Genomic DNA, 27,119 nt, shown 5'->3' on the forward strand with positions numbered 1-27,119 from the left:
CAGGAAAGGGAGCTCCCCACACTGGAATCGGTGGAGCCGAGGAGGTTCTGAGGTGGGAAGAGAGGAAAATACACACCCTCTGCCCACCATTCTCCCCAGCCAATCCCTCCCCCTTCCTCTCGGGACTCATTTGTCCACACCCCCGCCCTTCCACCCTCACCTGACGGGATGATCTTGGAGGGTTTCCTCTCAAGCTCAAAAGAAAGCACAACAGGGCGGAGGACAGAGGCACTGGCACAGAGCGTCCAGAGGAAGAGGGCCAAGGGCTCATCAGTCTTGGCTGAGGACTAGAAAGAGAAACTCAGGACTCATCAAAACTCAAACTTGTAACCCTTTCTACCAACCCTCCAGGAATTTGGGTATCCGCGCCCCCGCCTCCCAACCCCATCTCACCTCGAGTTGGGCTCCAGGTCCTGTAAATTGCAAAGCCACTTTCCCTGGCCCTTGGACAAACTCTAGGAGGGAGGCCCACTCACTAGGACACAGCCCCAGTGCTGCTGCCACTTGATGATTTCTACAGGTCACCACAGCTTCGGCAGTCCCATCCTCCACCAGGAGCCTGGGGGGGGCAGGGGAGGGGGAAGAGGAGAGGAAATAGAAACTCGCACAGCAAACCCAGGTCACCTGCACCCAACATGAGTCCCTCTCCACCTCTTCCAATCGTTACCTCACTTTGCCCTCATTTGTTCATTCAAAAATATTTATTAAGCAATTCTCGCAAGCCAGGAAAGATTCCAGCACAGGGACGGCAGACAGAGTCATGTATTGGGGTAAGTACACAGGGTGCTCTGCTCTCACCTGATGCTGGCCTGGCTTATAGGTGTCTGAATGGAGCAAGTGGGGTTCTGACGAGTACACCTTCCCTGTCATGAAGAAAGTGGTTGGGAAAGCCCCTGGTCCCATCATATCCCTCTGGAACCCTGCACCCAGCTTGGCCTATTCCCTCCCTCTCATACCTGGAGGCAGAGGCTGGTACAGTGAGCACACACCCAGAGGAGCTGAAGGCTGAAGACAGAAACGACATGGCAAGAGGCAGTGGCCCGGAATGGGGCCTTGTCACCTTGGAGAAGTTCAGCCAGGTAGATGTGGGGCAGGGGAGCACTAAAGAGAGACAGGGGCAGGTCAGGAAACAGCCAACGGGGTTCCAACAGCAGGGTGTGTCTGGAAGGACTCAGCAGACACAGGGGTGGGGACAACACTGCCTTCTGTGCTCTTCTAGAAGCCCCGTGGCCATTTTTATTCTTTTGCTTTTCAGGGCCTCACCTGTGACACATGGAAGTTCCCAGGCTAGTGGAGGAACCGGAGCCGCAGCTGCCAGCCTATGCCAGAGCAACACCAGATCTGAGCCACATCTGTGACCTACACCACAGCTCAAGGCAACACTGGATCCTTAACCCACTGAGTGAGGCCAGGGATCAAACCTCTATCCTCGTGGATAGTAGCCAGTTTGTTATGACTGAGCCACAGTGGGAACTCCCCCATTTTTTATCCTTTTTTTTTTTTTTTTTTTGCCATTTCTTCGGCTGCTCCAGTGGCATATGGAGGTTCCCAGGCTAGGGGTCCAATTGGAGCTGTAGCTGCCGGTCTACCCCAGAGCCATAGCAACGCAAGATCCGAACCTCATCTGCAACCTGCACCACAGCTCACAGTAATGCCAGATCGTTAACCCACTGAGCAAGGCCAGGGATCGAACCCGCAACCTCATGGTTCCTAGTCGGATTCATTAACCACTGCACCATGATGGGAACTCCCCCACTTTTATTCTTGATCTCTGATCATCAGTAGTTATTTCCCAGGTTTGAATAATCAAGATAACCAACAAAAATTCTTGTATTTTGGACTGAAAAGCCGTTAAGACACTAGAACACTAAATCTTTCTGGGTAAAAGTACGTATTGGACATTTTGTATCTGAAGCAGAGGAAATCCTTGACTCAACACATTTTCCTAGGATTGGAGAAGTCTGTCATTATGGCAGAAAATCCTGAGCCAGGAACAAATGTGGGATGCAGATGCAAGGCTGTGACGTTTGGGGATCTGGGTCTGGGCCACTGACCTGATTGTGGTATCCGGGGGAAAACTCAGGACCTGCACATAAGTAGACGACCGGAAACAACAGTAAACATTTCGGGATCTGTAGGTGGAGGAAGCGTGGTGAGGAGAGAGAAGTCAGCTTGAGGTAGGAGCTGGGACTGTATCACAGGGCAGGCCACTCCCCTGAGGGACGTGGCCTGACTCTGGCTCTACTGGAAGAGAGGGAAGAATAAGGGGAGGACTGGTGGGGAACAGCTCGTGGGGGTGGGGAACATAAAGGCCAGAGAAACACATCAAACGTAACACCAAAGAGAAGGTATCACTGCCGCACACGGAGGTGCCAGCATTCACAAGGACCACCTCTGAAGGAAGGGAGGCAAGGCCATCTACACGGATCTGCACCTGGAAACCCGTTTCTCTAACTGGCTAAAGTAGACCCGGGCTCCTGGAAGAAGTCCTAGGGGAGGAGGCAAGTGTGGGTCTTCGATATAAATGTCCAAGTGAGGGGGGAACTCGCAGTCAGCAGTCTCCAGGGCTACAGTGAGCTTCGCACACCGTCTCACAGCCCCAGTGCTCCCTGCAGAGGAAAGGGGGGGGGGTCAGGGATGTCCTTCAGGACCACAAGGTCCCACCAGTCTCTTTCAGACCTTTCCCCAAAGAAGGTGTCATTACCAGGCCGCATCCGGAGATGTGACAAAATCTCAGCTGAGAAAGACACCAATGAATCCGTGAAGCTGGAGAGTGAGAAATACAGTGAGAATGGAGTCAGACCCAAGGACACAGAGGAGTTACACTGTCTGCTGGAACATTCTCTATGAGGTCCTGGAAAGCCTAGCCCTCTGTCAAATCACACACTAAAAATAACAGGGCTCATGGGAAAAACCAGACTGTGGCAGATGACTCGAAACGTACACGGCGGAGTTCCTGTCGTGGCGCAGTGGTTAACGAATCCGACTAGGAACCATGAGGTTGCGGGTTCGGTTGCTGCCCTTGCTCAGTGGGTTAACGATCCGGCGTTGCTGTGAGCTGTGGTGTAGGTCGCAGACGCGGCTTGGAGCCCACGTTGCTGTGGCTCTGGCGTAGGCCGGTGGCTGCAGCTCCGATTCGACCCCTAGCCTGGGAACCTCCATATGCCTCGGGAGCGGCCCAAGAAATAGCAACAACAACAACAAAAGACAAAAAAAAAAAAAAAAAAAAAAAAAAAACATACATGGCAGAGTTCCCGTCGTGGCGCAGTGGTTAACGAATCCGACTAGGAACCATGAGGTTGCGGGTTGGGTCCCTGCCCTTTCTCAGTGGGTTAACGATCCGGCGTTGCCGTGAGCTGTGGTGTAGGTCGCAGACGCCGCTCCGATCCCGCATTGCTGTGGCTCTGGTGTAGGCCGGTGGCTACAGCTCCGATTCGACCCCTAGCCTGGGAACCTCCATATGCTGCGGGAGCGGCCCAAGAAATAGCAACAACAACAACAACAGCAAAAAGACAAAAAAAAAAAAAAAAAAGAACCCTACATGGCTTTGTGCCAGAAGCCCAGCAGAGGTCAATCCCTACTTGTATTTACACCTAGAATCTCAGTCAGTCCATCATTCATAGCTTTATCTGCTGGACCCAGGCTCCCCTCTTCAAATCACATGCTCCCCTCTTCAAATTATAAGTCCTTGAAAACTTTCACTTCAAATGGAGACTGGTTTTGTAACAACTACACATGTAATCAATGGGGTGTTTGTTTACACAGGGAAGTGTCTCTGCAGCTTCTTCATCTGCACTGCAGCTACCCCGGAAAAGCCTACACAAGGAAAGCACAGCTGTTCTGAAGCCACAAGTCAGCCACTTCTTGCACCAAAGGAAGGCCCTTCTTTATAGACTTTCAATTTCTGTCCTTATGTCTTTGTTGTTGTTTGTTTCTTATATTTCCTTTTATTACTAAGGCTCTTCCTGAATTGTGAGAAAGCCTACTCATGATCACTTCAAAACAGTAACATGCTGGGGAAAAAATTAGGTATGAAACACTTGCACTTTACACTGAGGTTGTTCCTCTAGGAGCTAAATCACATCCAAGAAACACTGTAGCAGAGAATGGACTGTTCTCAGAGGAAAAGAGCAGCCAAGTCAGCTGGAGAAACTGGGGGACATTTACCTGTCACTGAGCAGGTCGGTCAGGGAGGACTCGGGCAGCGCCCTGTGGGTACCCAGCACCTCTGGGACGTCCTGGGAGCTCTCAAGTTCCAGGGTCCACTCATCCTGGACAGTGAGGCAGGATGCACAGCCAGCTAGCTCCAGGGGTCGCTGCGATATGCAGGGTGAATCACCCCCTTTGAACAGCGCTGGTGTCTGCCAGGAAATAGGAAGAACAGATTACCTTGAGGTGCCCCGGTCTGAAGAGGTTTATGACGTCCTGCAACCCAATGCTGTTTCTCTCTGGAGCCTGGCGAAGGAAGTGATCCAGACACAGAAAGGTCTTCTATTTGAAGAGTTAGATCCACCCTCCTTCTAGGAGACCTAGAACTTCCGCTCCAGACCCTGAGCCAAAAAAAGCTTTCTGGGAAGGATATGGTGAAGGAGGGCACTCACGGGAGGGCCGGAGGCCACGAGTCGGTACACTCGTCCTGGGTGCAAGAACTCAAACCAGCGGACTGAGGAGCCGAGGAAGATGAGGAGAACCTGAGGGGGAGGTCAGGGTTCCTCAGACGGGAGCTGAGGCCCAGGAGGTCAGGCCCCAGGCCCCAGCCAGTTTACCTTCTGCTCTGAGTTTTCATCTTCTGTGGCCTCGGGTGGGCCCCATCCAGTCCCCTCCTTCCTCTGGGTGCCCCCAAGCCAGCTCCCCAATACATGGAAACCGAGGGTGGGCATGGCCACCTTCGAACTGGCTCCCGGGGGGGCACAAAAGTTCCTCTTCATCAGTGCCTCCTTGTGGGACAGCAGGAACAGCCGGCTCTGTCCTAAGTGGGGACCCTCCGAGGGGGAGGGCTCTGTCTGAGGTGCTGCTGAGGAGCTGGCCGAGTGAAGGAGGGGTCTAGGCACGGTCAGGATCAGAGCGTCAGCTAGGAGGAACTGGACATAGACTCTGTTGGGAGACAGGAATGCTTCTTAGTGATGTAGCCACGGGGTGTCGTGAGCCCCAGCACTCCACCACCTGCGCTGGGCCTGTCCCTGTGCCCTTCCCCTCAGAGACTCAGAGGACAGACGCCACCCAAAGGACCAACCTGGCCTCCTGCTTCTGGATGAAGCCTGTCATGCCCAGCTCCTTCCAGGAAGGGAAGTTGCTTCTGACATTCCTTTCTATGACCAACTGGAACCTCTCTACCCGCACCAGGCAGCCTGGAGGAAGAAAATTTTCTATTGTGGCAAGAATGGAGGACTAGGGGATGGGGAGTGAAGCAGGCCACCAGGGAGGTCTCACTGTCCCACCCAGGCCAGGGCTGCTCCCCTACACATGCGAAGGCCCAGGCCTGAGCCCCACCTTGGAGGAGCAATACTTCTAAGGAAGAAACTATCCCGTCTACACGTACAGTCCTCCCCTGGCTCCCGAGGCTGAGAGACCTTGATTCAACTTTCTCACAAATCCCTAAAACACCTTTCCCCTGCAGAGTTTGACATCTGAGAAACTTTCCCCTGCAGGGTTTCTTTGCCTACAAACTTCAGCAAGCCCAAATAAGACCATTACGCTTCCAAACTAAGAATGGAAGAAGTGGAAGTTGTCAACCTGGTGTGTCTGTTAAGAGCTATGGAGGGAGAAGTGAATGTTGGGAATTGCAGTTCCAGCTGGGAACACTTTTCTCCTTCACACCACCAATACTGGCCTCCTAAACCTCTCCCCAAACTTGTGGTCAGCATAAGCCATTCCAGCATCCTAGTAAATCCCAGAGGGCACTTTCTCCAAGCCCTCCGTTCTGAGAACCTCTACCCCACCACCGTCTTCTCTCCACCTCTGAACTCCAAACCTATGAGCCCAGGGTCAGTGAGGGTTGTGAGGGCTTGGCCAGGAGTAGGCAGTGGAGGAAACCAGTCCGGTCTTGAAGTCGCAGATAACCTTTACGAGATGAAGGCACCAGGACCCCAAGTAGAACCTGTAAGGAGATGAGGTCCAAGGCATCAAGTTTCATTAAACAAACAGACTGAAGGGAGTTCCCGTCGGGGTGCAGCGGAAACAAATCTGACTGGGAACCATGAGGTTGCCAGTTTGATCCCTGGCCTCACTCAGTGGGTTGAGGATCCGGCATTGCCGTGAGCTGTGGTGTAGGTCGCAGATGTGGCTTGGATTTGGCATTGCTGTGGCTATGGCATAGGCTGGCGGCTACAGCTCGGTTTCCACCCCTAGGCTGGGAACCCCCATATCCGAGGATGCGGCCCTAAAAAGACAAAAGATAAAAAAAAAAAAAAAAAAGACTGAAAAGACTGAACATCTACCACGTGCCAGGTGCTGCATTAACTGTTAGAGCTACAACGTGAACCAAAAACAAATGGTCTCTGACCTCAAAGAATTTATACTGAAGTGGGGAAGGTAGATGTGAACACACACACACACACTTAGTAGCTAGAGAGAAAACGTGCAAAATGGAGGTTAAAGCTAGGAGACCATGGAGGACCTCCCGGGACATGACAAGGAGTTTGGGTTTGATTTTACATGCACTAGGAGAGATAAAAGACGGATTTAAATTAAGAGTGTAGTAGTCCACGTTACATTTTAACCCACCCCTTCCTAGCTGCTGCTGGAAGGATGAATTCCAAGGAGCCAAGAAGAGATGGAGCAGTTTAGTTAGAAGGCTAGTGCACCCACAATGACAAGAAAGGACAAAAAAAAAAAAAAAAAAGGAGTTCAGTTGTGGCTCAGTGGTTATTGAATCTGACTAGGAACCAGGAGGTTGCGGGTTTGATCCCTGGCCTCGCCCAGTGGGTTAAGGATCTGGCATTGCTGTGAGCTGTGGTGTAGGTCGCAGACGCGGCTCGGATTCCACATTGCTGTGGCTCTGGCATAGGCCGGCGGCTACAGCTCTGATTAGACCCCTAGCCTGGGAGCATATGCCGCGGGTATGGCCCTATAAAAGACAAAAAAAAAGGACTATGGCAGTCGTAGTGAAAATTGCAAAAAGAGGATCCCCCGCCCGCAAGCCCTGAGTGCTGGAGCCCCACTTACCGGGGCCGGGTGGAAGGCAGAGGGCAGCAGACAGAGCCAGGACCAGGCCAGGCGCTGATTAAGTTGGTAACTCGGCAGGTGAGAGGCCTCTGGGAGGGGCAGGAGGGTCTTCGGGTTAAAAGAGGCCCAGGCCTTGCACTTCCCTTCCTCTTTCAGGGCGGCCAGCGTAGGGAAAGAGCAGGGGGTCTGCAGCTGAGCGTACTGTGAGAGAGAAGAGAGATGAGACTACGCATCCCCTGTGCCCCGTGTCCCCCTTTCCCCACATCCTCACACCTTCTGGAGTGGACAGTGATGTGGCTCTTCGAGGATCTCGCTGTGTGTATTCCGACGGGGGAATGTAGGTGGGACAAGAACTTCCAAGGTCGGGGCCAGGATCTGCAGTCCCAGACTGGGGTTCCCGGGAGAGGAATGCTGCAGGAACTGGTGGTGTCTCAGCACGTGGGGACATAGCCTTGGCCAAGGAGAGAGGCTAAGTCACTTCCTGCAAATACCCTGGGGGATCTGGCTTCCTTGACGAGGAAGTGTCCCACTCCTGCCTCCTCCTCAGCCCAGACCCTTGTCTCCTCACTTGCAGGCCAGGTCCGTCAGGGCTGTGGTGGCCCACAGGTAGAGGGGAAGTCCTAACTGATGCTCCCACACCAGCTGCTCATACAGGGAGGCCCCCTGGGCTCGGTGGGAAGACTGAGTCTCAGGCATCTGACAGGAGAAACGCCTGAGCAGAACAGCGCCACGGAGGCAGGAGGCTAGCACCGGCCTTCTCAGCCCCCCGCCCAGTGACTGCAGGAGGTGAACATCCTGAAGCTGGGGAGACAGAAAAAGTGAAAAAGCAACTCAATGACTTAGGCGGACTTAAATGCAGTTTTCCACTGCCTGGGGCCAGGCAGGAAACAATTTCTCCTTTGTCTTGCTTTCCATCACAACCCACTTCCCAGAGGAAGGCCTTCATCTCCCAGGAGCCTCACTCGGTCCTGTGAGGCAGGGGGCTCCTCACCAGGTTACCTGAGATGGTCCTGACTCTACACCCATGCTTCAGTTCCAGCATCTCCTCCAGTTAGAAGGCCCTTCTGGAAAGGAGATATTCCGGGCCCAACAACTCCCCAGAGCCCCAAACTCTACTTCTTCCTGATCTGAAGCTCTTTTTGTCTGTGCCTGCGGCATGTAGAAGTTCCCAGACCTGGGATGGAACCCCAGCCACAGCAGTGACAATGCCAAATTCTTGTTTTGTTTTGTTTGTTTTTTGTCTTTTTGACATTTCTTGGGCCACTCCCACGGCATATGGCGGTTCCCAGGTTAGGGGTCCAATCAGAGCCGTAGCTGCTGGCCTATGCCAGAGACACAGCAACGCTGGATCCGAGCAGCGTCTGCAACTTACACCACAGCTCACAACAACGCCAAATCCTTAACCCACTGAGCAAGGCCAGGGATTGAACCTGCAACCTCATGGTTCCTAGTCGGATTCATTAACCACTGAGCCACGACAGGAACTCTGACAATGTTAAATTCTTAACAACTAAGCCATCAGAAACGTTACATCTTTTTTTTTTTTTTTTTTTTTTTTGTCTTTTTGTCCTTTTAGGGCCACACCCACAGCATATGGAGGCTCCCAGGCTAGGGGTCGAATCGGAGCTGTATGCCAGAACCACAGCAACGCCAGATCCGAACTGCTTCTTCAACCTACACCACGCTCACAGCAACGCCGGATCCTTAACCCACTGAGCGGGGGAGGGATCGAACCCTCAACCTCACAGTTCCTAGTTAGATTAGCTTCCATTGCACCACAGGAAAAAAAGAAAAAAATAATTTTATTGTAGAGGTGTTAACCTGCTACAAAAAAAGACCAGCCCATAATGGCAGGAGAAGTTACCAAAAGGGCCCTTTTTTTTTCATCTTAGGGCCGCACTCACAGCATATGGAGGTTCCCAGGCAAGGGGTCAAATAGGAGCTGTAGCTGCTGACCTACACCACAGCCACAGCAATGCAGGATCCAAACCATCTCTGCGACCTACACCACAGCTCAGGGCAACACCAGATCCTTAATCCACTGAGCAAGGTCAGGGATTGAACCTGCGTCCTCATGGATACTTGTCAGATTCATTAACTGCTGAGCCATGACAGGAACTCCTACCAAAAGGGTCTCTTGTGGTCAACAGCCCTGACCTCTCACATACCTCCAGACAAACTCCTCGACGCATGACCCGCCTGAGGCCATGGGATTGCTGGTAGGCAAGGCAGAGTCCCAGCTGCCCGTCCAGCTCGTAGAAGCCCGCGGGCTGGTTCAGCACACCAGTGACCTTTCCCTGCAAAGAAGCCAAAGGGCCAATTGATACCTACTCCCTTCCTCTTTGGAGACCCACATTTCCTGCCCTCAAGCTCAAGGGTCTCTCCCTCATGCTCACCGTGTATGATAAGAGTCTGGAGTCCCGGACAAGACCTTCTGGACCCTTTTTGTCTTGGGGGTTGCTGGGCATGGGGAGTGGCTGGGGGTCAGCCTCCACAGGGGGTCCATCCAGCCCCAGTTCTAGTTCTTGCACACACTCTGGTTTCAGTGGCAGCAGCTGGGAGGAGGGCTGGTCATCCAAATCAAGTAACGGTGACCATGGAGCTTGGACACTCGCAGCTCTGTCAGCACATAGGCCCTTCCAGGCCAAAGGGCTCGGTGCCATACCAGCTGGGCAGGGACCTGGCTTGTGCGGAGGCAGGCAACATGGTACATGAGAAGCTTCCCATGATGCTGCCCCTCTGTCAGAGTCCCTCCCCATCATGACTCGACCTCAAAGACCTGCTCCCCAAGAGCCTCCCCTTGCCTCTTTATCCTCCCCATTCGCCAGTTAAATCTCAGGATCTCTCCCCTCTCATAGGATATGGCAAATATTTCCTAATCCCTCCCCCAAGACATAAACCATCCATCCCTAAACCTTCCTCCAAAATATATAAATATTCTTTCCAGAAAATTCTGCCCTTTTTGTATTTCCCCTATCTCACCTCATACAAATCCACCATACAGACAACTTGCACTTATACACACAGTATACATATGTACATGGAATGCACATGTACACGCTATATATACATGTACACAGTATATGTGTACACAGTGTATACATATGTACACGGTATATATATGTACGTGGTATACACAGGTACACGGTATATATGTGTACATGGTATGTATCCAGTATTGGGACAGATGTTAAGGGAAATATCAGATTGATCTCTCTTCTCCAACATATTTCAACCACTAGGAAACACAGACACCAAGTATTAACATGGAACCATATATGATCAAGTGGCAAACACTCTGGGTAAGGTGCCGCGAAAGAAAGAGAAGGTAAGGAGGGCTGGAATGATCAGGAAGGCCAAGTGAAAGAAGTGGACCTTGCCAGGGTCCTAGAGGCCATCTCTGAAATCAGTGAAGTGGTGAGGAGAGAAAAGGGTGATTCAAGCAGGAGGCAAAACATAGAAGTGTTACAACTCAGGAGTTCCCGTTGTAGAGCAACGGAAATAAATCCGACTAGTATCCATGAGGATGCAGTTTCGATCCCTGGCCTCAAGCAGTGAGTCGGGGATCCGGCGTTGCCGTGAGCTGTGGTGTAGGTCACAGATGTGGCTCAGATCCCAAGTTGCTCTGGCTACGGTGTAAGCTGACAGCTGTAGCTCCGATTAGACCCCTAACCTTGGAATTTCTTTTTTTTCTTCTTTTCTTTTCTTTTTTGCATTTTAGGGCCATACCCAAAGCATATGGAGGTTTCCAGGCTAGGGGTCAAATTGGAGCTACAGCTGGCAGCTATGCCACAGCCATAGCAACACAGGATCTGAGCCACATCTGCGACCTACACCACAGCTCATGGCAACGCTGGATCTCCGACCCACTGAGTGAGGCCAGGGCTCAAACCTGCATCCTCATGGTTCCTAGTCAGATTCGTTTCTGCTGCACCACTACGGGAACCCCAAACCTGGAAATTTCCATATGCCGAGGGTGCAGCCCTAAAAATCAAAAAAAAGAAAAGAGGAGTTCCCGTTGTGGCGCAGTGGTTAACGAATCCGACTAGGAACCATGAGGTTTCGGGTTCGGTCCCTGCCCTTGCTCAGTGGGTTAACGATCTGGCGTTGCCGTGAGCTGTGGTGTAGGTTGCAGACGCGGCTCGGATCTTGCGTTGCTATGGCTCTGGGGTAGGCCGGCAGCTACAGCTCCGATTCGATCCCTAGCCTGGGAACCTCCATATGCCTCTCAAGCGGCCCAAGAAATGGCAAAAAGACAAAAAAAAAAAAAAAAAAAAGAAAAGAAAAGTCAGAACTCAGAATGAGCAAGGCAAGGAAACTGGCCGGAGGAGGAACATTCTTGGAAGTTTCTGAAGACAAGACGGAAGAGTTTAAGGTGAGGAAAAAACCAGAAATAACATGCTGAAGACTTTCTAATCTGTTGGAAAGTGAGACACATCCAAATAGGAAAATAAAAATAAACAGCAGAGGGGGTCATATGGACTGAAGAAGGGTGCTCACTGAAGAATTTAAGCACAAGGAAAAAAGTTACAAAGATAAGACCATTAATAAACATAACAGTTTTCAAGGGCGTGCTCCTCAATGCATAACAGAGCACCACTGCCATTCTCAGGGGCTTCAAAACACACTACCTCTGGATACCTGAACTTCAGAGTCTCCTGTGCTCAGTTTCAGAGACCCCCATTCCTACTCTAAATTCAGCTGAGTACCACCGATCGACCTCAGACATCACAACCTATCATAAAGCAATGCTAAGACCTCACTTACGCTTACTGCTTACGCAAAATAAGCAGTTAACAATGATTTGACTGAACACATGAATGAATGAATACTGGGGCTTCTGCCCTCCCCCGTTCCCCTTGTGCTCATCAGACTTCCTCTAACCTCCTACCAGGATCTCCCAATATTGCAGCCACTTCTCCTTTATTCAGACATTAAGGTCCTTCCCTTCCTCTGTCCATATACCAGGATCTTAACACCTATCCCCCAAATACTGCCATTTTTGCCCAACTTTCACCCAAATCTACTACATTTCAGCCCTCTGTTTCCTTAACTCTTCTTCTAAGGCAGAGTCCACTGAGGAAGACAGACCCATGCCACCCCAGGACCAAACACTGATGCCAACCCTCTCCAGCTGGCTCTCCATCACTCCTTAGCGATCTCTCATCCTCAGCTGCCTAGCACATAAGTTACCATGACATTTATTCCTCTTTTCAGAGACCAGTCTTTTTTTTTTTCTGGGCATAACCTCGGCATGAGGAGGCTCCTGGGATCAGGGAACAACCCGTGGACAGTGCAGTAACCTGAGCCATAGCAGTGGCAACACCAGATCCTTAACCTGCTGAGCCACCAAAGAACTCCCAAGGTAGAGTCTTTCAAGAGAGGACTTCACTTGGAGTTCCCGTCGTAGCCCGGTGGAAACGAATCTGACTAGGAACCATAAGGTTGTGGGTCCCATTCCTGGCCTTGCTCAGAGGGTTAAAGATCCGGTGTTGCTGTGTGGTGTGGTGTAGATCACAGACACGGCTAGGATCCTGCGTTGCTGTGGCTGTGGTGTAGGCCAGCAGCTGTCACTAGCCTGGGAACCTCCATATGCCATGGGTACAGCCCTTAAAAAAAAAAAGAGAGAGAGAGAGATGGCCTCACTCCTCTATCACAGAAGAGATTCACTGGGGTCATCTAAAGTGACAATATGGAGTGCCCATCATGGCTCAGGGGTAACAAACCCAACTAGGACTGAGGAGACCAGTTTGATCCTTGGCCTCCATGCCCCCGGTCAGTAGATCTGGGACCTTGTGTTGCCATGAGCTGCAGACGCAGCTTGGATCTGGTGTTGCTGTGGCTGTGGTATTGGCCGGCAGTTACAGCTCCAATTTGACCCCTAGTCTGGGAACTTCTATACACCACAGGTGGTCCTAAAAAGACAAAGTGACAATATGTCTCCAATATATCTCTTTATCTGCCTATAAACATATCAAGATCACTCTACCTTGACCTCCCAGGTTTATTCCAAAGTCTCCCTCCACACCCCAAAGTGCCTCATACATGTATATGTCTCTCAAATTGGAACTGCCAGCCTACACCACAGCCACAGCAATGGAGGATCCAAGCGGAATCTGTGACCTACACCACAGCTTGTGGCAATACCATATCCTTAACCTACTGAGTGAGGCCAGGGATTGAACCCGCATCCTCATGGATACTAGTCAGCTTCTCAACTTACTGAGCCACAATTGGAATTCCCACCCCAGCACTTATGATCCTGAACTGTCATCACTGACTCACTTATCCAGCTGAGAGCTTCCAGAGGACAAGAGCCATTATCTTATTCAATTTTGTGCTTCTGAATTGACCTAGTTGCTGAGCATATAGGACACACTCACTAAAGATGATTCTCCAGTCCCAGAAATCCTTCTCTCTCTTCTAGTGATTCAAATCCTTCAAGAACAGGACTTCCCGTGTGGCTCACAACAAATCCTTCAAGAACCAGATGGAGTCTAAACTACCTCATTAGGCTTCCCACCACTTGCTGTAGCAGTTACAACTATACCACACATCTTGGAACTTACACACTGTTTTTGTATTATTCTCTGCCTTTTTTACAATTCAATGTGATACAGAATCTACAATATTTAAGTTTATAAACTACCCAAAGGGCTTACCATACCTCCCCTGCGGAAATTCAAGTGCATTTCAGAGATTTCTCCATTGACATTAAAAAAAAAAAAAATGAATGAGCCAGCACTACCATGCATAAGATTTGAAATTTGGGCAGCTTCTAAGCATTTTTAGCTTCTTTATACTCTAATCATTGTTACTCTAGCTCATAACACATAGACATAGGTAAGAATTCTTACAGTGTTAATAAACTTCATAGTTTCCTTTTTTTTTTTTTTTTTGTCTTTTTTGTCATTTGTTGTTGTTATTGTTGCTATTTCTTGGGCCGCTCCGGCGGCATATGGAGGTTCCCAGGCTAGGGGTCCAATCGGAGCTGTAGCCACCAGCCTACGCCAGAGCCACAGCAACATGGGATCCGAGCCGCGTCTGCAACCTACACCACAGCTCACGGCAACGTCGGATCGTTAACCCACTGAGCAAGGGCAGGGACTGAACCCGCAACCTCATGGTTCCTAGTCAGATTCGTTAACCACTGCGCCACGACGGGAACTCCAGTTTCCTTTTTTGATATGTATGTTGGAGAGACTTTTCATCCTTCGAATGCTTTTGAAACATTATTCAAAAAAATGGTATAAATCATGTAACAATAATCAGTGTAAAAATAAATGACTTTAAAATCATACCAGATGATGTAAAGAAGACAGCCACATCGTGGCTCAGTGGAAACGAATCTGACCAGTATCCATGAGGACACAGGTTCCATCCCTGGCCTCGCTCAGTGGGTTAGGGATCCGGTGTTGCCATGAGCTGTGGTGTAGCCCGCAGATGCCGCCTGGATCTGGCGTTGCTGTGACTGTGGTGTAGGCCAGCGGCTGCAGCTCCGATTCAACCCCTAGCTTGGGAATTTCCATATGCCTCGGGTGTGGCCCTAAAAGGCAAAAAAAAAAAAAAGACCAAGTGTTTTAAAAAGTACATACATCCCATGTTAAATGCTTTCCTCGGTCATTCTTCCAATGCAGTAGGGGGAAAAATAAGTGATTCTGGTAGTTTTTCAAAATGGGACCCAAGATACAAAGATTGTCTCCTGGACTAAGCTGCATAGCAGGAAGGTCTACTCCCCACCTCCCAGACGTAGGGAGGCGTCACCTGGACTCTTCCCTCAACGGCGCGGTTCCAGAAACAACTCTCCCCAGCTGTCCTCCCTTCCTGCATTGTTTCTCCTACAATGTTATCTTTCCTCGCAAGAGTTCGTGTAGCCCTCCCACACCTCTACACCCCTGCATGGACCCTAATCCTCACCTGCACGATGACAGGCACACAGCTGTCACCTGGGGATGACCCACCCAGAGACAGGACAAAGTAAGCTTGCTTTCGACTTTTCACCAGAGCACTCAATCGAACCAGCTTCCCAGCAAGGTTTGGCTGCACACTTCTGAGCTTGCTTCTAAAAAAGGTAAAGAGAGGAGAGGAAGAAGTCATTTTTATTTTCCTTTCTCGTTTTTATTTTTGGCCCCATCCGTGGCATGGGGAAGTTCCCTTGCCAGAGATCAAACCCATGCTGCAGTTGCAGCCTGTACCAGCTGCAGCAACACAGGATCCTTAACCTGCTGTGCCACAAGGCAACTCCCTACTTCTCTTCTCCTTACAAACGCCTTTCCTTCCACTATAGTCTAGAGTGACGTAAAACTTCCATAGCCCAAAGCCGTTACTCTAACCTCCTTCGAACTCTATCTGCCCTTACAGAAGGCACACTTCCCTGAAAGAATCCTGCACCTAACTTTCTGAGAGGCCTCATCATTCCCCTTATTTGGACCATTCCATCTTTATTACTCTCAACACCTTTTCTCCCCTCCTTCCACTGACGCATCATGTTCCAGTTTCACAATGCCCCCTCCTCCCCTGCATGGAAGACTTACCTGTGCCTGAGCAGGCGGGAGGCTGTCTCTGGGTAGAGAACAGGGATGGGGGTGAGAGGGCCAGGACTGATGGTCAAGGGAAACACTGGCACAGGGACACCCCAGAGCTCCAGGTGCCCTTCTCCTGAGGGCTTCACTGTAGCAGGGAGGTAGCTCCAACTGGGGAATATAAAGAGATGGCCCAACCAAGAAAGGTCCAGATCTATGAGCTAGAAAATACCAAGGGCAAGGATTAATCAGGACTCTAGCATCCAATCCACCCTCCTCCGTCTTTGTTCCCTCAGAGACTTAATTGCCTTGCTCCCTAGAAACCACTCTTGTTAGCATCTGAGACATCTGATGGCCCCTTCCTACTCACCTCACAGCCCAGGGTACCAGTGTTATCTCTTATATAGAGGCTTCCACTCCTGGCCTCTTGTTCCAAGTCCCCTGATAGATCTGTTAATGTCCCTAAAAGTAGCAGGCGCTCCCGGGGCAAGGGGACCCCACGTGGTCCAGCCTCTTCGGCCCAAGTCTGGTACTCAGTACTGCTCCAGGACAAGTGGCTGCAGCATGGGAGATGCTGGTGGGTCCTGAGGTCCTTTACTGAGACAAAGCTGCAGAGTGAAGGGAACAGAGGTTCTGTAAAGCCAGGTCCAAGCTTAGGAATTTATCCTCAACCCCAACAAATCCCCCAAGATCCTCAGGAAAGGTCAATGGGGAACATGGACTAAGAGAGGAGTCTGTCGGATGGATTAAAGGAGAAAAAGAATCTGACTAGGAACCATGAGGTTGCGGGTTCGATCCCTGGCCTTGTTCGGTGGGTTAAGGATCCGGTGTTGCTGTGAGCTGTGGTGTAGGTGTGGTGTAGGTCGCAGATGAGGCTGGGATCCCACATTGCTGTGACTCTGGCATAGGCTGGCGGCTGCAGCTCTGATTAGACCCCTAGCCTGGGAACCTCCATATGCCATGGGAGCAGCCCTAGAAAAGGCAAAAAGACCAAAAAAAAAAAAAAAAAGGAGAAAAAGTTGGGAGTGAGGGCTTAAGGAAATGAGGATGGACGGGGTCTAGGTGCAAAGATTCAGCAGTACCTAGGGAAAGCATGGAAGAAAATTTGTGCTGAATGCCATGGTGAACAAGACCATGGCACAGAGAGAGCCCAGAGGACTGGAGTAGGAATGTAGAAGCAGCCTGAGGAGATGAGCATGTGTGGAAAACATTTTAGAGATAATGCAAACTGCTCCCTTGACAGCATCTCAGCTCCAAGCTCCCCAGAGGACTCCAGTGGGGGCACTAAGGCCCCTGCCTAACGGCTCAACCTTACTAGCCCTTCTAAACTAGATTTCTTGTAGACAACATCACAATACTAGAGGATGGCTGCAAAGCTGAGGCTAAGGTTTGAGTTGGTATCAAGAATTCCTCGGCCTCCGCAAAAAAAAAAAAAAAAAAAACCAAGGAGAAAAACGGAGTTCCCGTCATGGCGCAGTGGTTAACGAATCCGACTAGGAACCATGAGGTTGCAGGTTCGGTCCCTGCCCTTGCTCAGTGGGCTGACGATCTGGCGTTGCCGTGAGCTGTGGTGTAGCTGTGGTGTAGGTTCCCTAGCCTGGGAACCTCCATATGCCGCGGGAGCAGCCCAAAAAATAGCAAAAAGACAAAAAACAAACAAACAAACAAAAAAAAAAAAAAAGGGGTAGTTCCCCAGTGGCTTAACAGGCTAAGGATCTGGTGTTGTCACTGCTGTTGTTCGGCCTGCTGCTGTGGTATGGGTTTGATCCCTGGCTCCAGAATTTCTACATGCTGCAGGTGCAGCCAAAAAGAAAAGAACGGGAGTTCCCATCATGGCGCAATGGAAACGAATACAACTAGGAACCATGAGGTTGTGGGTTTGAGCCCCGGCCTTGCTCCAGTGGGTTAAGGACTCAGTGTAGCCGTGAGCTGTGGTGTAGGTCGCAGACGCAGCTTGGATCCTGCGTTGCTGTGGTTGTGGCGTAGGCCAGCAGCTACAGCTCCGAGTGGACCCCCTAGCCTGGGAACCTCCATGTGCCATGGGTGCGGCTCTGAAAAAGACAAAAATAAATAAATAAATAAACTTAAAAAAAAAGAAAAGGCAAAGACAGAAACTAACTTGCCTTGAGCCCCTGTGATGCACATACTATACTGGGTCCATTCACACTCAATATTGCATTGAATCTTTACCAAAAACCCCGTAAACACCACCAACGAGGGAATTTAGAGAGGTTCAAATACACAGTGGTGCAGGTGGCAAAGCAAGCACATCTCATTCAAAAGTCCATATTCTTTTTTTTTTTTTAGGTCCACACCTGCAGCATATGGAAGTTCCCAGGCTATGGATGGAATCAGAGCTGCAGCTGCTAGCCAGCACCACAGCCACAGCAATGCAGGATCCGAGCCCCATCTGTGACCTACACCATAGCTCACAGCAATGCCAGATCCCCAACCCACTGAACAAGGCCTGGGATCGAACCCGCATCCTCATGGATACTAGTTGGATTCATTTCCAATGTGTCACAATGGGAACTCCCAAAAGCCCATCTTCTTTCTGTCTTTCCCTACTTCTCTAAAAGTCTAGGAAAAAACAATGGGAGAAAATTGTTCCTTTACCCTAGGCACCCTCAGGACAGAAAACAGTAAGGATAAGGGTCTTTTCCTCAGATTCTTCAAGGTCTGGGTCAGAAAACTGAAGGTGTTAAGCTCCAATCTTTTGCACTGGTCATTGCCCCCCAACTTTCAAGGCCCACCAGAGTACCTGGCACCCAGCAGGCACTCGATGAAGGGAAATGGAAAAACGAATAAAATATTTATGTCTGTCAATTTCTGTTTTATCCTCATCCACCATCTTTATGGACTCTTCATTTCTACATATTATACTATCTACTCCACATTTATCTTTTTTTTTTTTTGGCTGTGCCTGTGGCATTCAGAAGGTCTGGGACCAGGACTGAATGCATGCTGCAGCAGCAATCCACACTACAGCGGAGACAACGCTGATTTCTTTTTTTTTCTTTTTTTTTTTTGTCTTTTTTTTGCTATTTCTTTGGGCCGCTCCCACGGCACATGGAGGTTCCCAGGCTAGGGGTCGAATCGGAGCTGTAGCCGCCGGCCTACGCCAGAGCCACAGCAATGTGGGATCCGAGCCGCGTCTGCAACCTACACCACAGCTCACGGAAATGCCGGATCCTTTAACCCACTGAGCAAGGCCAGGGACCGAACCCGCAACCTCAGGGTTCCTAGTCGGATTCATTAACCACTGGCCACGACAGGAACTCCAACGCTGATTTCTTAACCTGCTGAGCTATCACAGAATTCCCCGTTCTACAACTATCTCTCTCTTTTTTTTTTTTTTTGGCTTTTTAGGGCCACACCCATGGTATATGGAAGTTTCCAGGCTAGGGGTCGATTTGGAACTACAGCTGCCGGCCAAAGCCACAGCCACAGCAATGCCATATCCGAGCCACATATATGACCTACAGCACAGCTCATGGTAACGCCAAATCCTTAACACACTGAGGAGGCCAGGAATCGAACCTGAGTCCTCAGGGATGCTACTCAGGTTTATTATCGATGAACCACGAAAGGAACTCCTCTACACTTATCCTGAAGAACAACAAAAAGCTTAAGAAGGTTCTGAATTTCCTAAAAACAGATGATTTACCAATTTTCAATTACTGTTCTCGATTTTTCTCTTTTTTTTCCTTTTCCTTTTCTTTTTTTTTTTGGGGGCCGCACCCTCGGCATATGGAGGTTCCCAGGCTAGGGGTTGAATCAGAGCTGTAGCCACTGGCCTACGGCACAGCCACAGCAACTCGGATCTGAGCAGCATCTTCAACCTACACCACAGCTCACAGCAACGCCGGATCCTTAACCCTTTGAGGAGGCCATGGATCGAACCCGAGTCCTCAGGGATGCTAGTAGGGTTCATTAACCACTGAGCCACGACTTGAACTCCTTTTCGATTTTCAACTATTCTTGGGAAATAACAAACAAAGCTATGAGTTCCCTTGTGGCACAGTGGGAAGGATCTGGTGTTGTTACCTAAGTGGCTTGGGTGGCTGCTATAGCGTGGGTTTAATCTTGACCCAGGAATTTCGACATGCCACAGGTACTGCCAAAAAAACAAAGCTAAAGAGATTTCTGCCTTTTTATTTTTTAAAGGATAATGATATGTACACTCACAAAAAATCATGGAGCAGTTAAAATAAATGAGCTAGAGTTATAATTGTGAATAAATCTCAGAAGCATAATGTTAAGCACAAAAAGCAACCTGCAGAGGATCTGTGAGGTATGTAACATTTATACAAAATCTAAATGTGTGCAAAACTACTGTATATTGCTTAGGAACAGAAGCATGTATAAAAAACCATAAAGGTAGTCACAAGGATGATACACCTCACATTAAGGATAGTGGTTACTTCTAAGAGGAGATAAACAGGTTTCTTTTCAGAGTCTTTAACATGTTAACTTGAGCCTCACATGTCTCCTAGGGAAGGTTATCATATCCAATGTCTCTCAAACTTATTTGGCCATGGAACCCTTTTCTTTTGGTATAAGAGGCTAGAATGGTTTAGGAAATGCTAATGAAGTGTTAAAAAAACAAACAAAAAACAAGGGAGTTCCCACTGTGGCACAGCGGGTTAAGAATCCAACTGCAGCAGCTCAAGTTGCTGCTGAGGCACAGGTTAGATCCCCCGGCCAGCACAGTGGATTAAAGGATCCAGTGTTGGAGTTCCCGTCGTGGCTCAGCGGTTAACAAAGCTGATTAGCATCCATGAGCTAATAGGGTTCAATCCCTGGCCCCACTCAGTGGGTTAAGGATCGGCGTTGCCGTGACCTGTGGGGTAGTTCGCAGACATGGCTCAGATCCCAGGTCCTGTGGCTGTGGTGTAGGCCAGAGGCTACACCTCCAATTAGACCCCTAGCCTGTGAACCTCCATATGCTGCAGATGTGGCCCTAAAAAGACAAAAAAAAAAAAAAAAAAAAAAAACAGAGAAAAGGATCCAGTGTTGCCACAGCTGCAATGTAGATCACAGCTATAGCGTGGATTCAATTGCTGGCCCAGGAACTTCCATATGCCTCAGGTGTGGCCACAAAACAAAACAAAAACAAATAACTGCACTTGGTCTGTATCTTAGTTTCCTAATGCACAAAATGAACTAATATCAAACTCTCTCCCCACTTTGAGGGTTTTCCCCTCATATTTTCTATCTTCTCACACAAAGCCACGCCCCTCTTCCCTATAAACTTGACTTGAACCAATTAAAGAGAACTGCAGGAAAAAGAAAGCAGCTTGATGGATAGTGGGAAAGATTGGCAGAAGGGGGTTTTGTTTAGACCACTTTTCCTCCCCTTAGTACGTTTCCCCTCACTCATCTCATTTCCACTTTTTATTTTTTGTTAATGTTTTCAGCTGGGCCTGCAGCAGATTGAAGTTCCCTAGTCCACAACTGAACTGAGCCACAGCAGCGACAATGCCAGATCCTTAACCCAATGGAGCACAAGGGAACTCGTCATTTCCCCCTTTTCAAACAGGTCCTTCTTTTCCAATCCCAAATTTAACTTTCCCCTGAACCCCATCTCCCCTTACCTGTAGCTGAGGGGCAGTGTAAAACCCTGGTTCCTTCCCTGGGATGACCAGATAGTCTTCACATGGTCAATGACCAACTGAGTCAACTGGATATTAGGCTCCTTGCCAGGTGGGCACAGCGTCTCTTGGATGAAGGCCCGGGCAGACTCAAGCCAGGCTTGCTCCTCCTGAGAAAAGTGAAGTTACTTGAAATACCTTCCTGACCATCCTGTTCACCAAGGAAATTTGGGGAAGAATAAAGGAACAGATTTTTCAAAAAAATCAAGAGGGAATGTAAATGAAGATGAAAAGTAAAGGAGTTTGAGTTCCCTTGAGACTCAGAGGGTTGCAGATCCCACGTTATCACTGCTGCAGCTCTGCCTACAGCTGTGGTGTGGGTTCAATTCTGGTCGGGAACTTCCATATGACGCAGGTGCAGCCAAAAAAAAAAAAAAAAAAAAAAAAAGGAATTTAGAGCTTGGTCTTAGCTCAGCCAATCAACTTAAGACAACTGGCCATCCAACTTTGGTCTTGCCTCTTTCTTTTACAAAGATGTACCAATCCTTAAAGTGCTCAATTAGAAAGGGCATTTTTTGTGAACCCTTCCCTGAGCATCCCAGGCAGAATGCTGCTCCCTCCTTGGAGCTCCCATGGTACTGTACACACACCTCTACTGAGACAGCGGTATTCCATTTTACATGGGGTCTGATTCTAAAGCTAGCAAAGTCACCCTTGAGGAAGTCCCCCTGTGGCACAGTGCGTTAAGGATCTGGCATTGCCACAGCTGTGGTGCAGGTCATAATTGAGGTGTGGGTTTGATCCCTGGCCCAGAAACTTCCACAAGCTGCACATATGATCAAAAAAAAAAAAAAAAATTCACCCTTGAAAAAAATCCTTTAAATTGCTCTTAAAAAACAGTCCACAATCCTGTACACTAATATGTACGTGGAAAAGTGCCTAATAATAGACATTACATAAAAGTATTTTCCTCTGGAGTTCCCATTGTGGCTCAGTGGTAAAGAACCTGACTAGTATCCATGAGGATGTGGGTTCGATCCCTGACCTCCCTCAGTGGTTAAGGATCCAGCATTGCCATGAGCTATGGTGTAGGTCACAGATGCGACTTGGATTCCGAGTTGCTGTGGCTGTGGTGTAGGCCAGCAGCTGTAGCTGATTCATCCCCCCTAGCCTGGGAACTTCTATATGTCGAGGGTGTGGTCCTAAAAAGCAAAAAAAAAAAAAAAAAAAAAAGACCTAGACAGAGAATAATTTTTAATCATCCTCCCTCCTTTTCAGTGAAGTGCATACACCTGAGTTCTGATAAGCTAAATATACATAAGATGCAATCCCACTGGAATTGTTTCCTGTTCTTTCTTTGTAGTTAGGATGTGGGCTAAAAAAAAACTCTAGGGAAGGAAACTAGCTTGGCCCACTCCCAGTGCTGGGCAAGTTTATTTTAAAATTGCAACAGGAGTTTCCGTCGTGGCTCAGTACTTAACGAATGCGACTAGAAACCATGAGGTTTCAGGTTCGATCTCTGGCCTCGCTCAGCGGGTTAAGGACTTGGCATTGCCGTGAGCTGTGGTGTAGGTTGCAGACGCGGCTCCGATCCCGCGTTGCTGTGGCTCTGGCATAGGCTGGTGGCTACGGCTCCGATTCGACCCCTAGCCTGGGAACCTCCATATGCCGCAGGAGTGGCTCAAGAAAAGACAAAAAAATAAAATAAAATAGCAACAGAGTTCAATTATACTTAGGGGTAGGTAGGACCTTTTCCTCCTTGATCCCCAGTGATAATTCTAAACCATTATAGCTCTATCCCTGTTCCTCCAGTGCTCCTCTCTTTAGCCTTTGGTCACTCCTCCACATTCAGTTAACCTTTAGCAACTCAAAAAGAGCTTGAGGGAGTTCCCGTTTCAGTTCAGTGGAAACAAACCCAACTAGTATACATGACGACGCAGGTTCCATCCCTGGCCTCGCTCAGTGGGTTAAGAATCCAGCGTTGCTCTGAGCTGTGGTGTAGGTCACAGACGCACTTCGGACTTGGCGAGGCTGGAGCCAGCAGCTTAGCTCCCATTGACCCCTAGCCTGGGAACTTCCATATGCTGCAGGTGCAGCCCTAAAAAGACAAAACAGAAAAGTGCTTGAAAAACTAGAGTTCGAAGTCTAGATGACTTCAGTGTCCTTGTCGATAGTCCTATCACTGACCTTCATCCACCTCAAACACTCTCTTCATGGTCAGGGTTGTCAAAAACCTGCCCAGGTGGAGTTTCCGTTGTGGTGCAATGGAAATGAATCTGACTAGGAGCCATGAGGTTGCGGGTTTGATCCCTGACCTCACTCAGTGGGTTAAGGGTCTGGCATTGCCATGAACTGTGGTGTAGGCCACAGATGCAGCTCGGACCCTGCGTGGCTGTGGCATAGGCCAGCAGCTGTAGTTCCGATTTGACCTCTAGCCTGGGAACCTCCATATGCAACGGGGCGGCCCTAAAAAGAAAAAAAAAAAAAAAAAAAACCACCACCCTGGACGAGGTAATCACTTAGAATTGCCCACAACATAATCAAAGCTTGATTCCCACACTTTTTGTCTTCCTCTCTGGGTCTTCTCTTTCGCTACTATTCTTGAGGACCTGTCCATTGGCACACTGAATATCAGTTTCTCAACGTGGTATCACTGCCTTAAACTCACCAAAGTTTTGTTAAAATGCAGCTGATTTTTAGGTGATCCCATCTATTGAATCAGAATCCAGGCCCAGGCGTTAAGGGGTGGGTGGGAGTTGGTGCCAGAGTGCATACTGAACTTGGATCTTGTAGGAAAAGATGAAGCTAAAGAGGACATCCACATTTCAGGGTAGCACAATTTGGTTGAGGATACTATTTGCTAAGTTAATGAACATTAGAAGAGGGGTAGATTTTGTGAAAAGTTCAGTATTGGGCCTGTGTGGTGCCTGTAGGTTAGCAGGTGGAGAATCTGATAGGCAGATGGATCTAACTAGAGCTCAGGAGAGCCTCTCAGCTAAAGTAGAGATTTAGGAAAAATCAGCCTCACTGGCTCTTAAAACCAACTAGTGGGATGGGGTTGAAAAGAAAGTGTACAGTGTTCTCAAACTTCAGCCTATACTCAGTATTAATCCGCAGACTTTACTTAATTTCGATTCCATCTCCTAATTATCTTTTTACTCTGTCCTCACCTCTGGAACCTCAACGTTGCTGCCATGGTCGGGGTCAGTATCACCTCTTATCAAATTTAAAACCACGGCCTTTTCTAACGGACTCTCTAGTCCACTCGCTACATTGCTACCTCAGGAAATGAAAACAAATCTCATCCAATCACTCTTCTGCTTAAAACCCTTCAATTAATTCCCAATTATCCTCAGCTGAAGTCACGACGTACCTAGACTTACAAGATACATGACTGTCATTTCCAGGGGGAAAAATAAAAAAAGAGAGAGACCGTCAGTCAGCTCTGCCACCTCCACCATCATCCAGTTGACCTTTTTCAGTTTTTCAAAGACACGTTCTCTATCTCTTGCCTTTGAACATGTTTTTGCCCGGCCTTGAAACTTCTTTTACAGCCTTTTTTTTCTCTCTCTCGCTTTGCTGGCTCCTGCACGCACTTGGAGCCTCGGAAGCTTTTCGGGATTATCGGTCACCCTTCCCCTACAGCTGCGTCAGGGATCTCCCCCAGGAACTCAAAGCGCCACAGTTTGCCGTTAGTCTGCTCCTGGCTTTCTCCTGGGCTTGAAGCCCAACCAGTGGGCAGAGACCTGTTTAGGGTTCACAGCCGCCGCCGCAGGCGTCTCGGACTGAAAACATTCGCAGAATCAGTGGGAGGGGCGGCACGAACCGCCTCACAGACCCCCTCACCCGGCCGCAGCCGGCGAAGCCAGAGAGGCAAAGAGGCGAGATGCGGGTTGTACGAGAAGAAAGAAAAGCTGGGACAGACAAGATAAAAAGGGACGAGGGAACGGGACGGTGAGGAGAACTCACGCAGCCAGGCGCCTCAGGCCGGCAGGCCGCCATGACACGCCCGAGATCCCGCCTCCGAAAAGCGCGCCCAGAGCTTGGGGAGGGCTGGGACGTGACGTCATCGGCGGGCGCGTCGCTGGCTCCACCTCCGACTCCTCCCCATTCTGCGTCAGTCCGTCTCTACTCCCGCCTCTGTCCGCAGTGCTGGCAGCCCTGACATTTTCTCTAGTGACATCTTATTTGGCATCCCTGGGATTGGGACCGAGCTAGTGCCCTGTGGGGCTCCTAGGCACCTAAGCCTTTCTGTGGGCTCCATTTCTTGTTTTTAGGGAGTAAGCCTCAGCCTCCACGACTCTCCCTGAGTTCCAAAGGGCAGTTGTAATCAGGGAAGGGAGGGGTTGCAGAGACCCAGAAGGAGAAGTGTAGCCTTGGGGCAGGGTCCTGGTTCCTCTTGGAGGAATATACATAACAGTATCTTTGAGCCTTTCTGTAGAACAAACACCAGCAACAAATGGAAGAACTACTTGATGAAACAGTCTTTATTCTGGGAAGAAGGACCACCAGAACCAGTTCTGGGGCCACTAAACAGCAGCTTTGAGAAACAATGCAGGCTTGCCTCTACTGTGATCCTTATCTGTGGCCCTGATCCTTATTCCACTCCTCAAACTCTAAAACCACCTCTTAACCCCTTCCAGAGGGGGTACAGTCTTTAAGGCTTTAGCCTGCTGTGGCCCCCTTTGCCTGGCAAAGCAATAAAACTATCTTTTTCTCCTTTAGCTGAAACTCTGTGTGTTTCAATTCAGCAACAGAATGAGGGAGCTCAGGAACTCAAACAAAGCTGGCCTGGCGGGTGACTCCTAAGTATCCTCCCATCTCTTGATCCGCCAAGCAGAGAGAAATGTTTCCTCCTTAAAGCAGCCAGAGCACATCATCATACTTGCCTGTGCCCTTAACTCATTGCTGTAGTTATTTAACTGTCTCTCCCAGTTGACTGAATACTTAGGAGCTTTGTCCTATTCAATTTTTCTTTTTTCTTTCCTTTTTTTTTTTTTTAAGGGCCACACCTGCAGCATATGGAAGTTCCCAGGCTAGGGGTCAAATTGGAGCTGTAGCTGCGGGGCCTATGCCACAGCCACAGCCACAGCAACACCAGGTGGGAGCCTTGCCTGCAATGTACACCACAGCTCACGGTAATGCTGGATCCTTCAATCCCTGGCCAGGGATTGAGGATCATAGTTAGATTTGTTGCCCTTGAGCCACAATGAGAGCTCTAATTTTTCTTTGTATTTTTGAAACCAAGCTGGGCCCTATGGGGCTACTGGGCACAGGCCTTTCTGTGTCCCCCATTTCTTGTTTTTAGGAAATAAGCTTCAGCCTGCAAGACCTTCCCAGGTTCCAAAGGGCAGGTCCAAACACAGGCCAGCAGCTACAGCTCTGATTAGACCCCTAGCCTGGGAACCTCCATATGCCGTGGGTTCAGCCCTAAAAAGACCAAAAACAAATGAATATAGTAAGTATAAACATTTGAGACAATAAGAATGCTCTGGTCATAACAGAAAAATAAATACTTTAATTCTACAAGTTATAGTATTCCCTAATTCAACTTCATTTGATGAGCATCTGTTCCTTATTGCATGAACCAATTATGCACTGTGGTACCAAGTTATTTATAAGGAAAAATCTTTCTTTGCTATTATTTCCCATTATGACATCAGCGATATGTTCCTTTTCTTTTTACCAAAACAACAACAAGAGCTTTCCCCCAGGGAGGCTGAAAGCTCTCCCTCACTCCAGCTGCACTCTCTCCCTTTTTAAACACAAATCAGAGCCTAGTCAAAGGTCCAAACCTAATCATTCCTTTTGCATTCAAAATTTCTCAACTCTAGAAGAC

At 49.1% G+C, this 27,119-nt stretch overlaps 1 protein-coding gene across 1 annotated transcript in view; it reads right to left on the bottom strand.

Annotated features, from left to right (window-relative positions):
* The window catches only part of CTC1 (CST telomere replication complex component 1), a 26,343-nt gene extending 992 nt beyond the window's left edge, over positions 1–25,351 (bottom strand). Inside the window, 25 exon segments of the mRNA XM_003358277.3 lie at positions 1–47; positions 161–287; positions 394–559; positions 799–863; positions 957–1,101; positions 2,055–2,132; positions 2,435–2,609; positions 2,705–2,766; positions 4,168–4,361; positions 4,602–4,691; positions 4,767–5,094; positions 5,234–5,348; positions 5,972–5,992; positions 5,995–6,097; positions 7,165–7,365; positions 7,438–7,615; positions 7,733–7,965; positions 9,333–9,461; positions 9,561–9,730; positions 9,733–9,844; positions 15,082–15,226; positions 15,699–15,907; positions 16,057–16,294; positions 21,284–21,450; positions 25,250–25,351. The exon segment at positions 1–47 is cut by the window's left edge and continues 992 nt beyond it. Coding sequence (XP_003358325.2) covers positions 1–47; positions 161–287; positions 394–559; positions 799–863; positions 957–1,101; positions 2,055–2,132; positions 2,435–2,609; positions 2,705–2,766; positions 4,168–4,361; positions 4,602–4,691; positions 4,767–5,094; positions 5,234–5,348; positions 5,972–5,992; positions 5,995–6,097; positions 7,165–7,365; positions 7,438–7,615; positions 7,733–7,965; positions 9,333–9,461; positions 9,561–9,730; positions 9,733–9,844; positions 15,082–15,226; positions 15,699–15,907; positions 16,057–16,294; positions 21,284–21,450; positions 25,250–25,282 — 3,531 coding nt within the window. The 5' untranslated portion in view covers positions 25,283–25,351.

This window comes from Sus scrofa, chromosome 12 (assembly GCF_000003025.6).
Source record: "Sus scrofa isolate TJ Tabasco breed Duroc chromosome 12, Sscrofa11.1, whole genome shotgun sequence".
NCBI classification, from domain to species: domain Eukaryota; kingdom Metazoa; phylum Chordata; class Mammalia; order Artiodactyla; family Suidae; genus Sus; species Sus scrofa.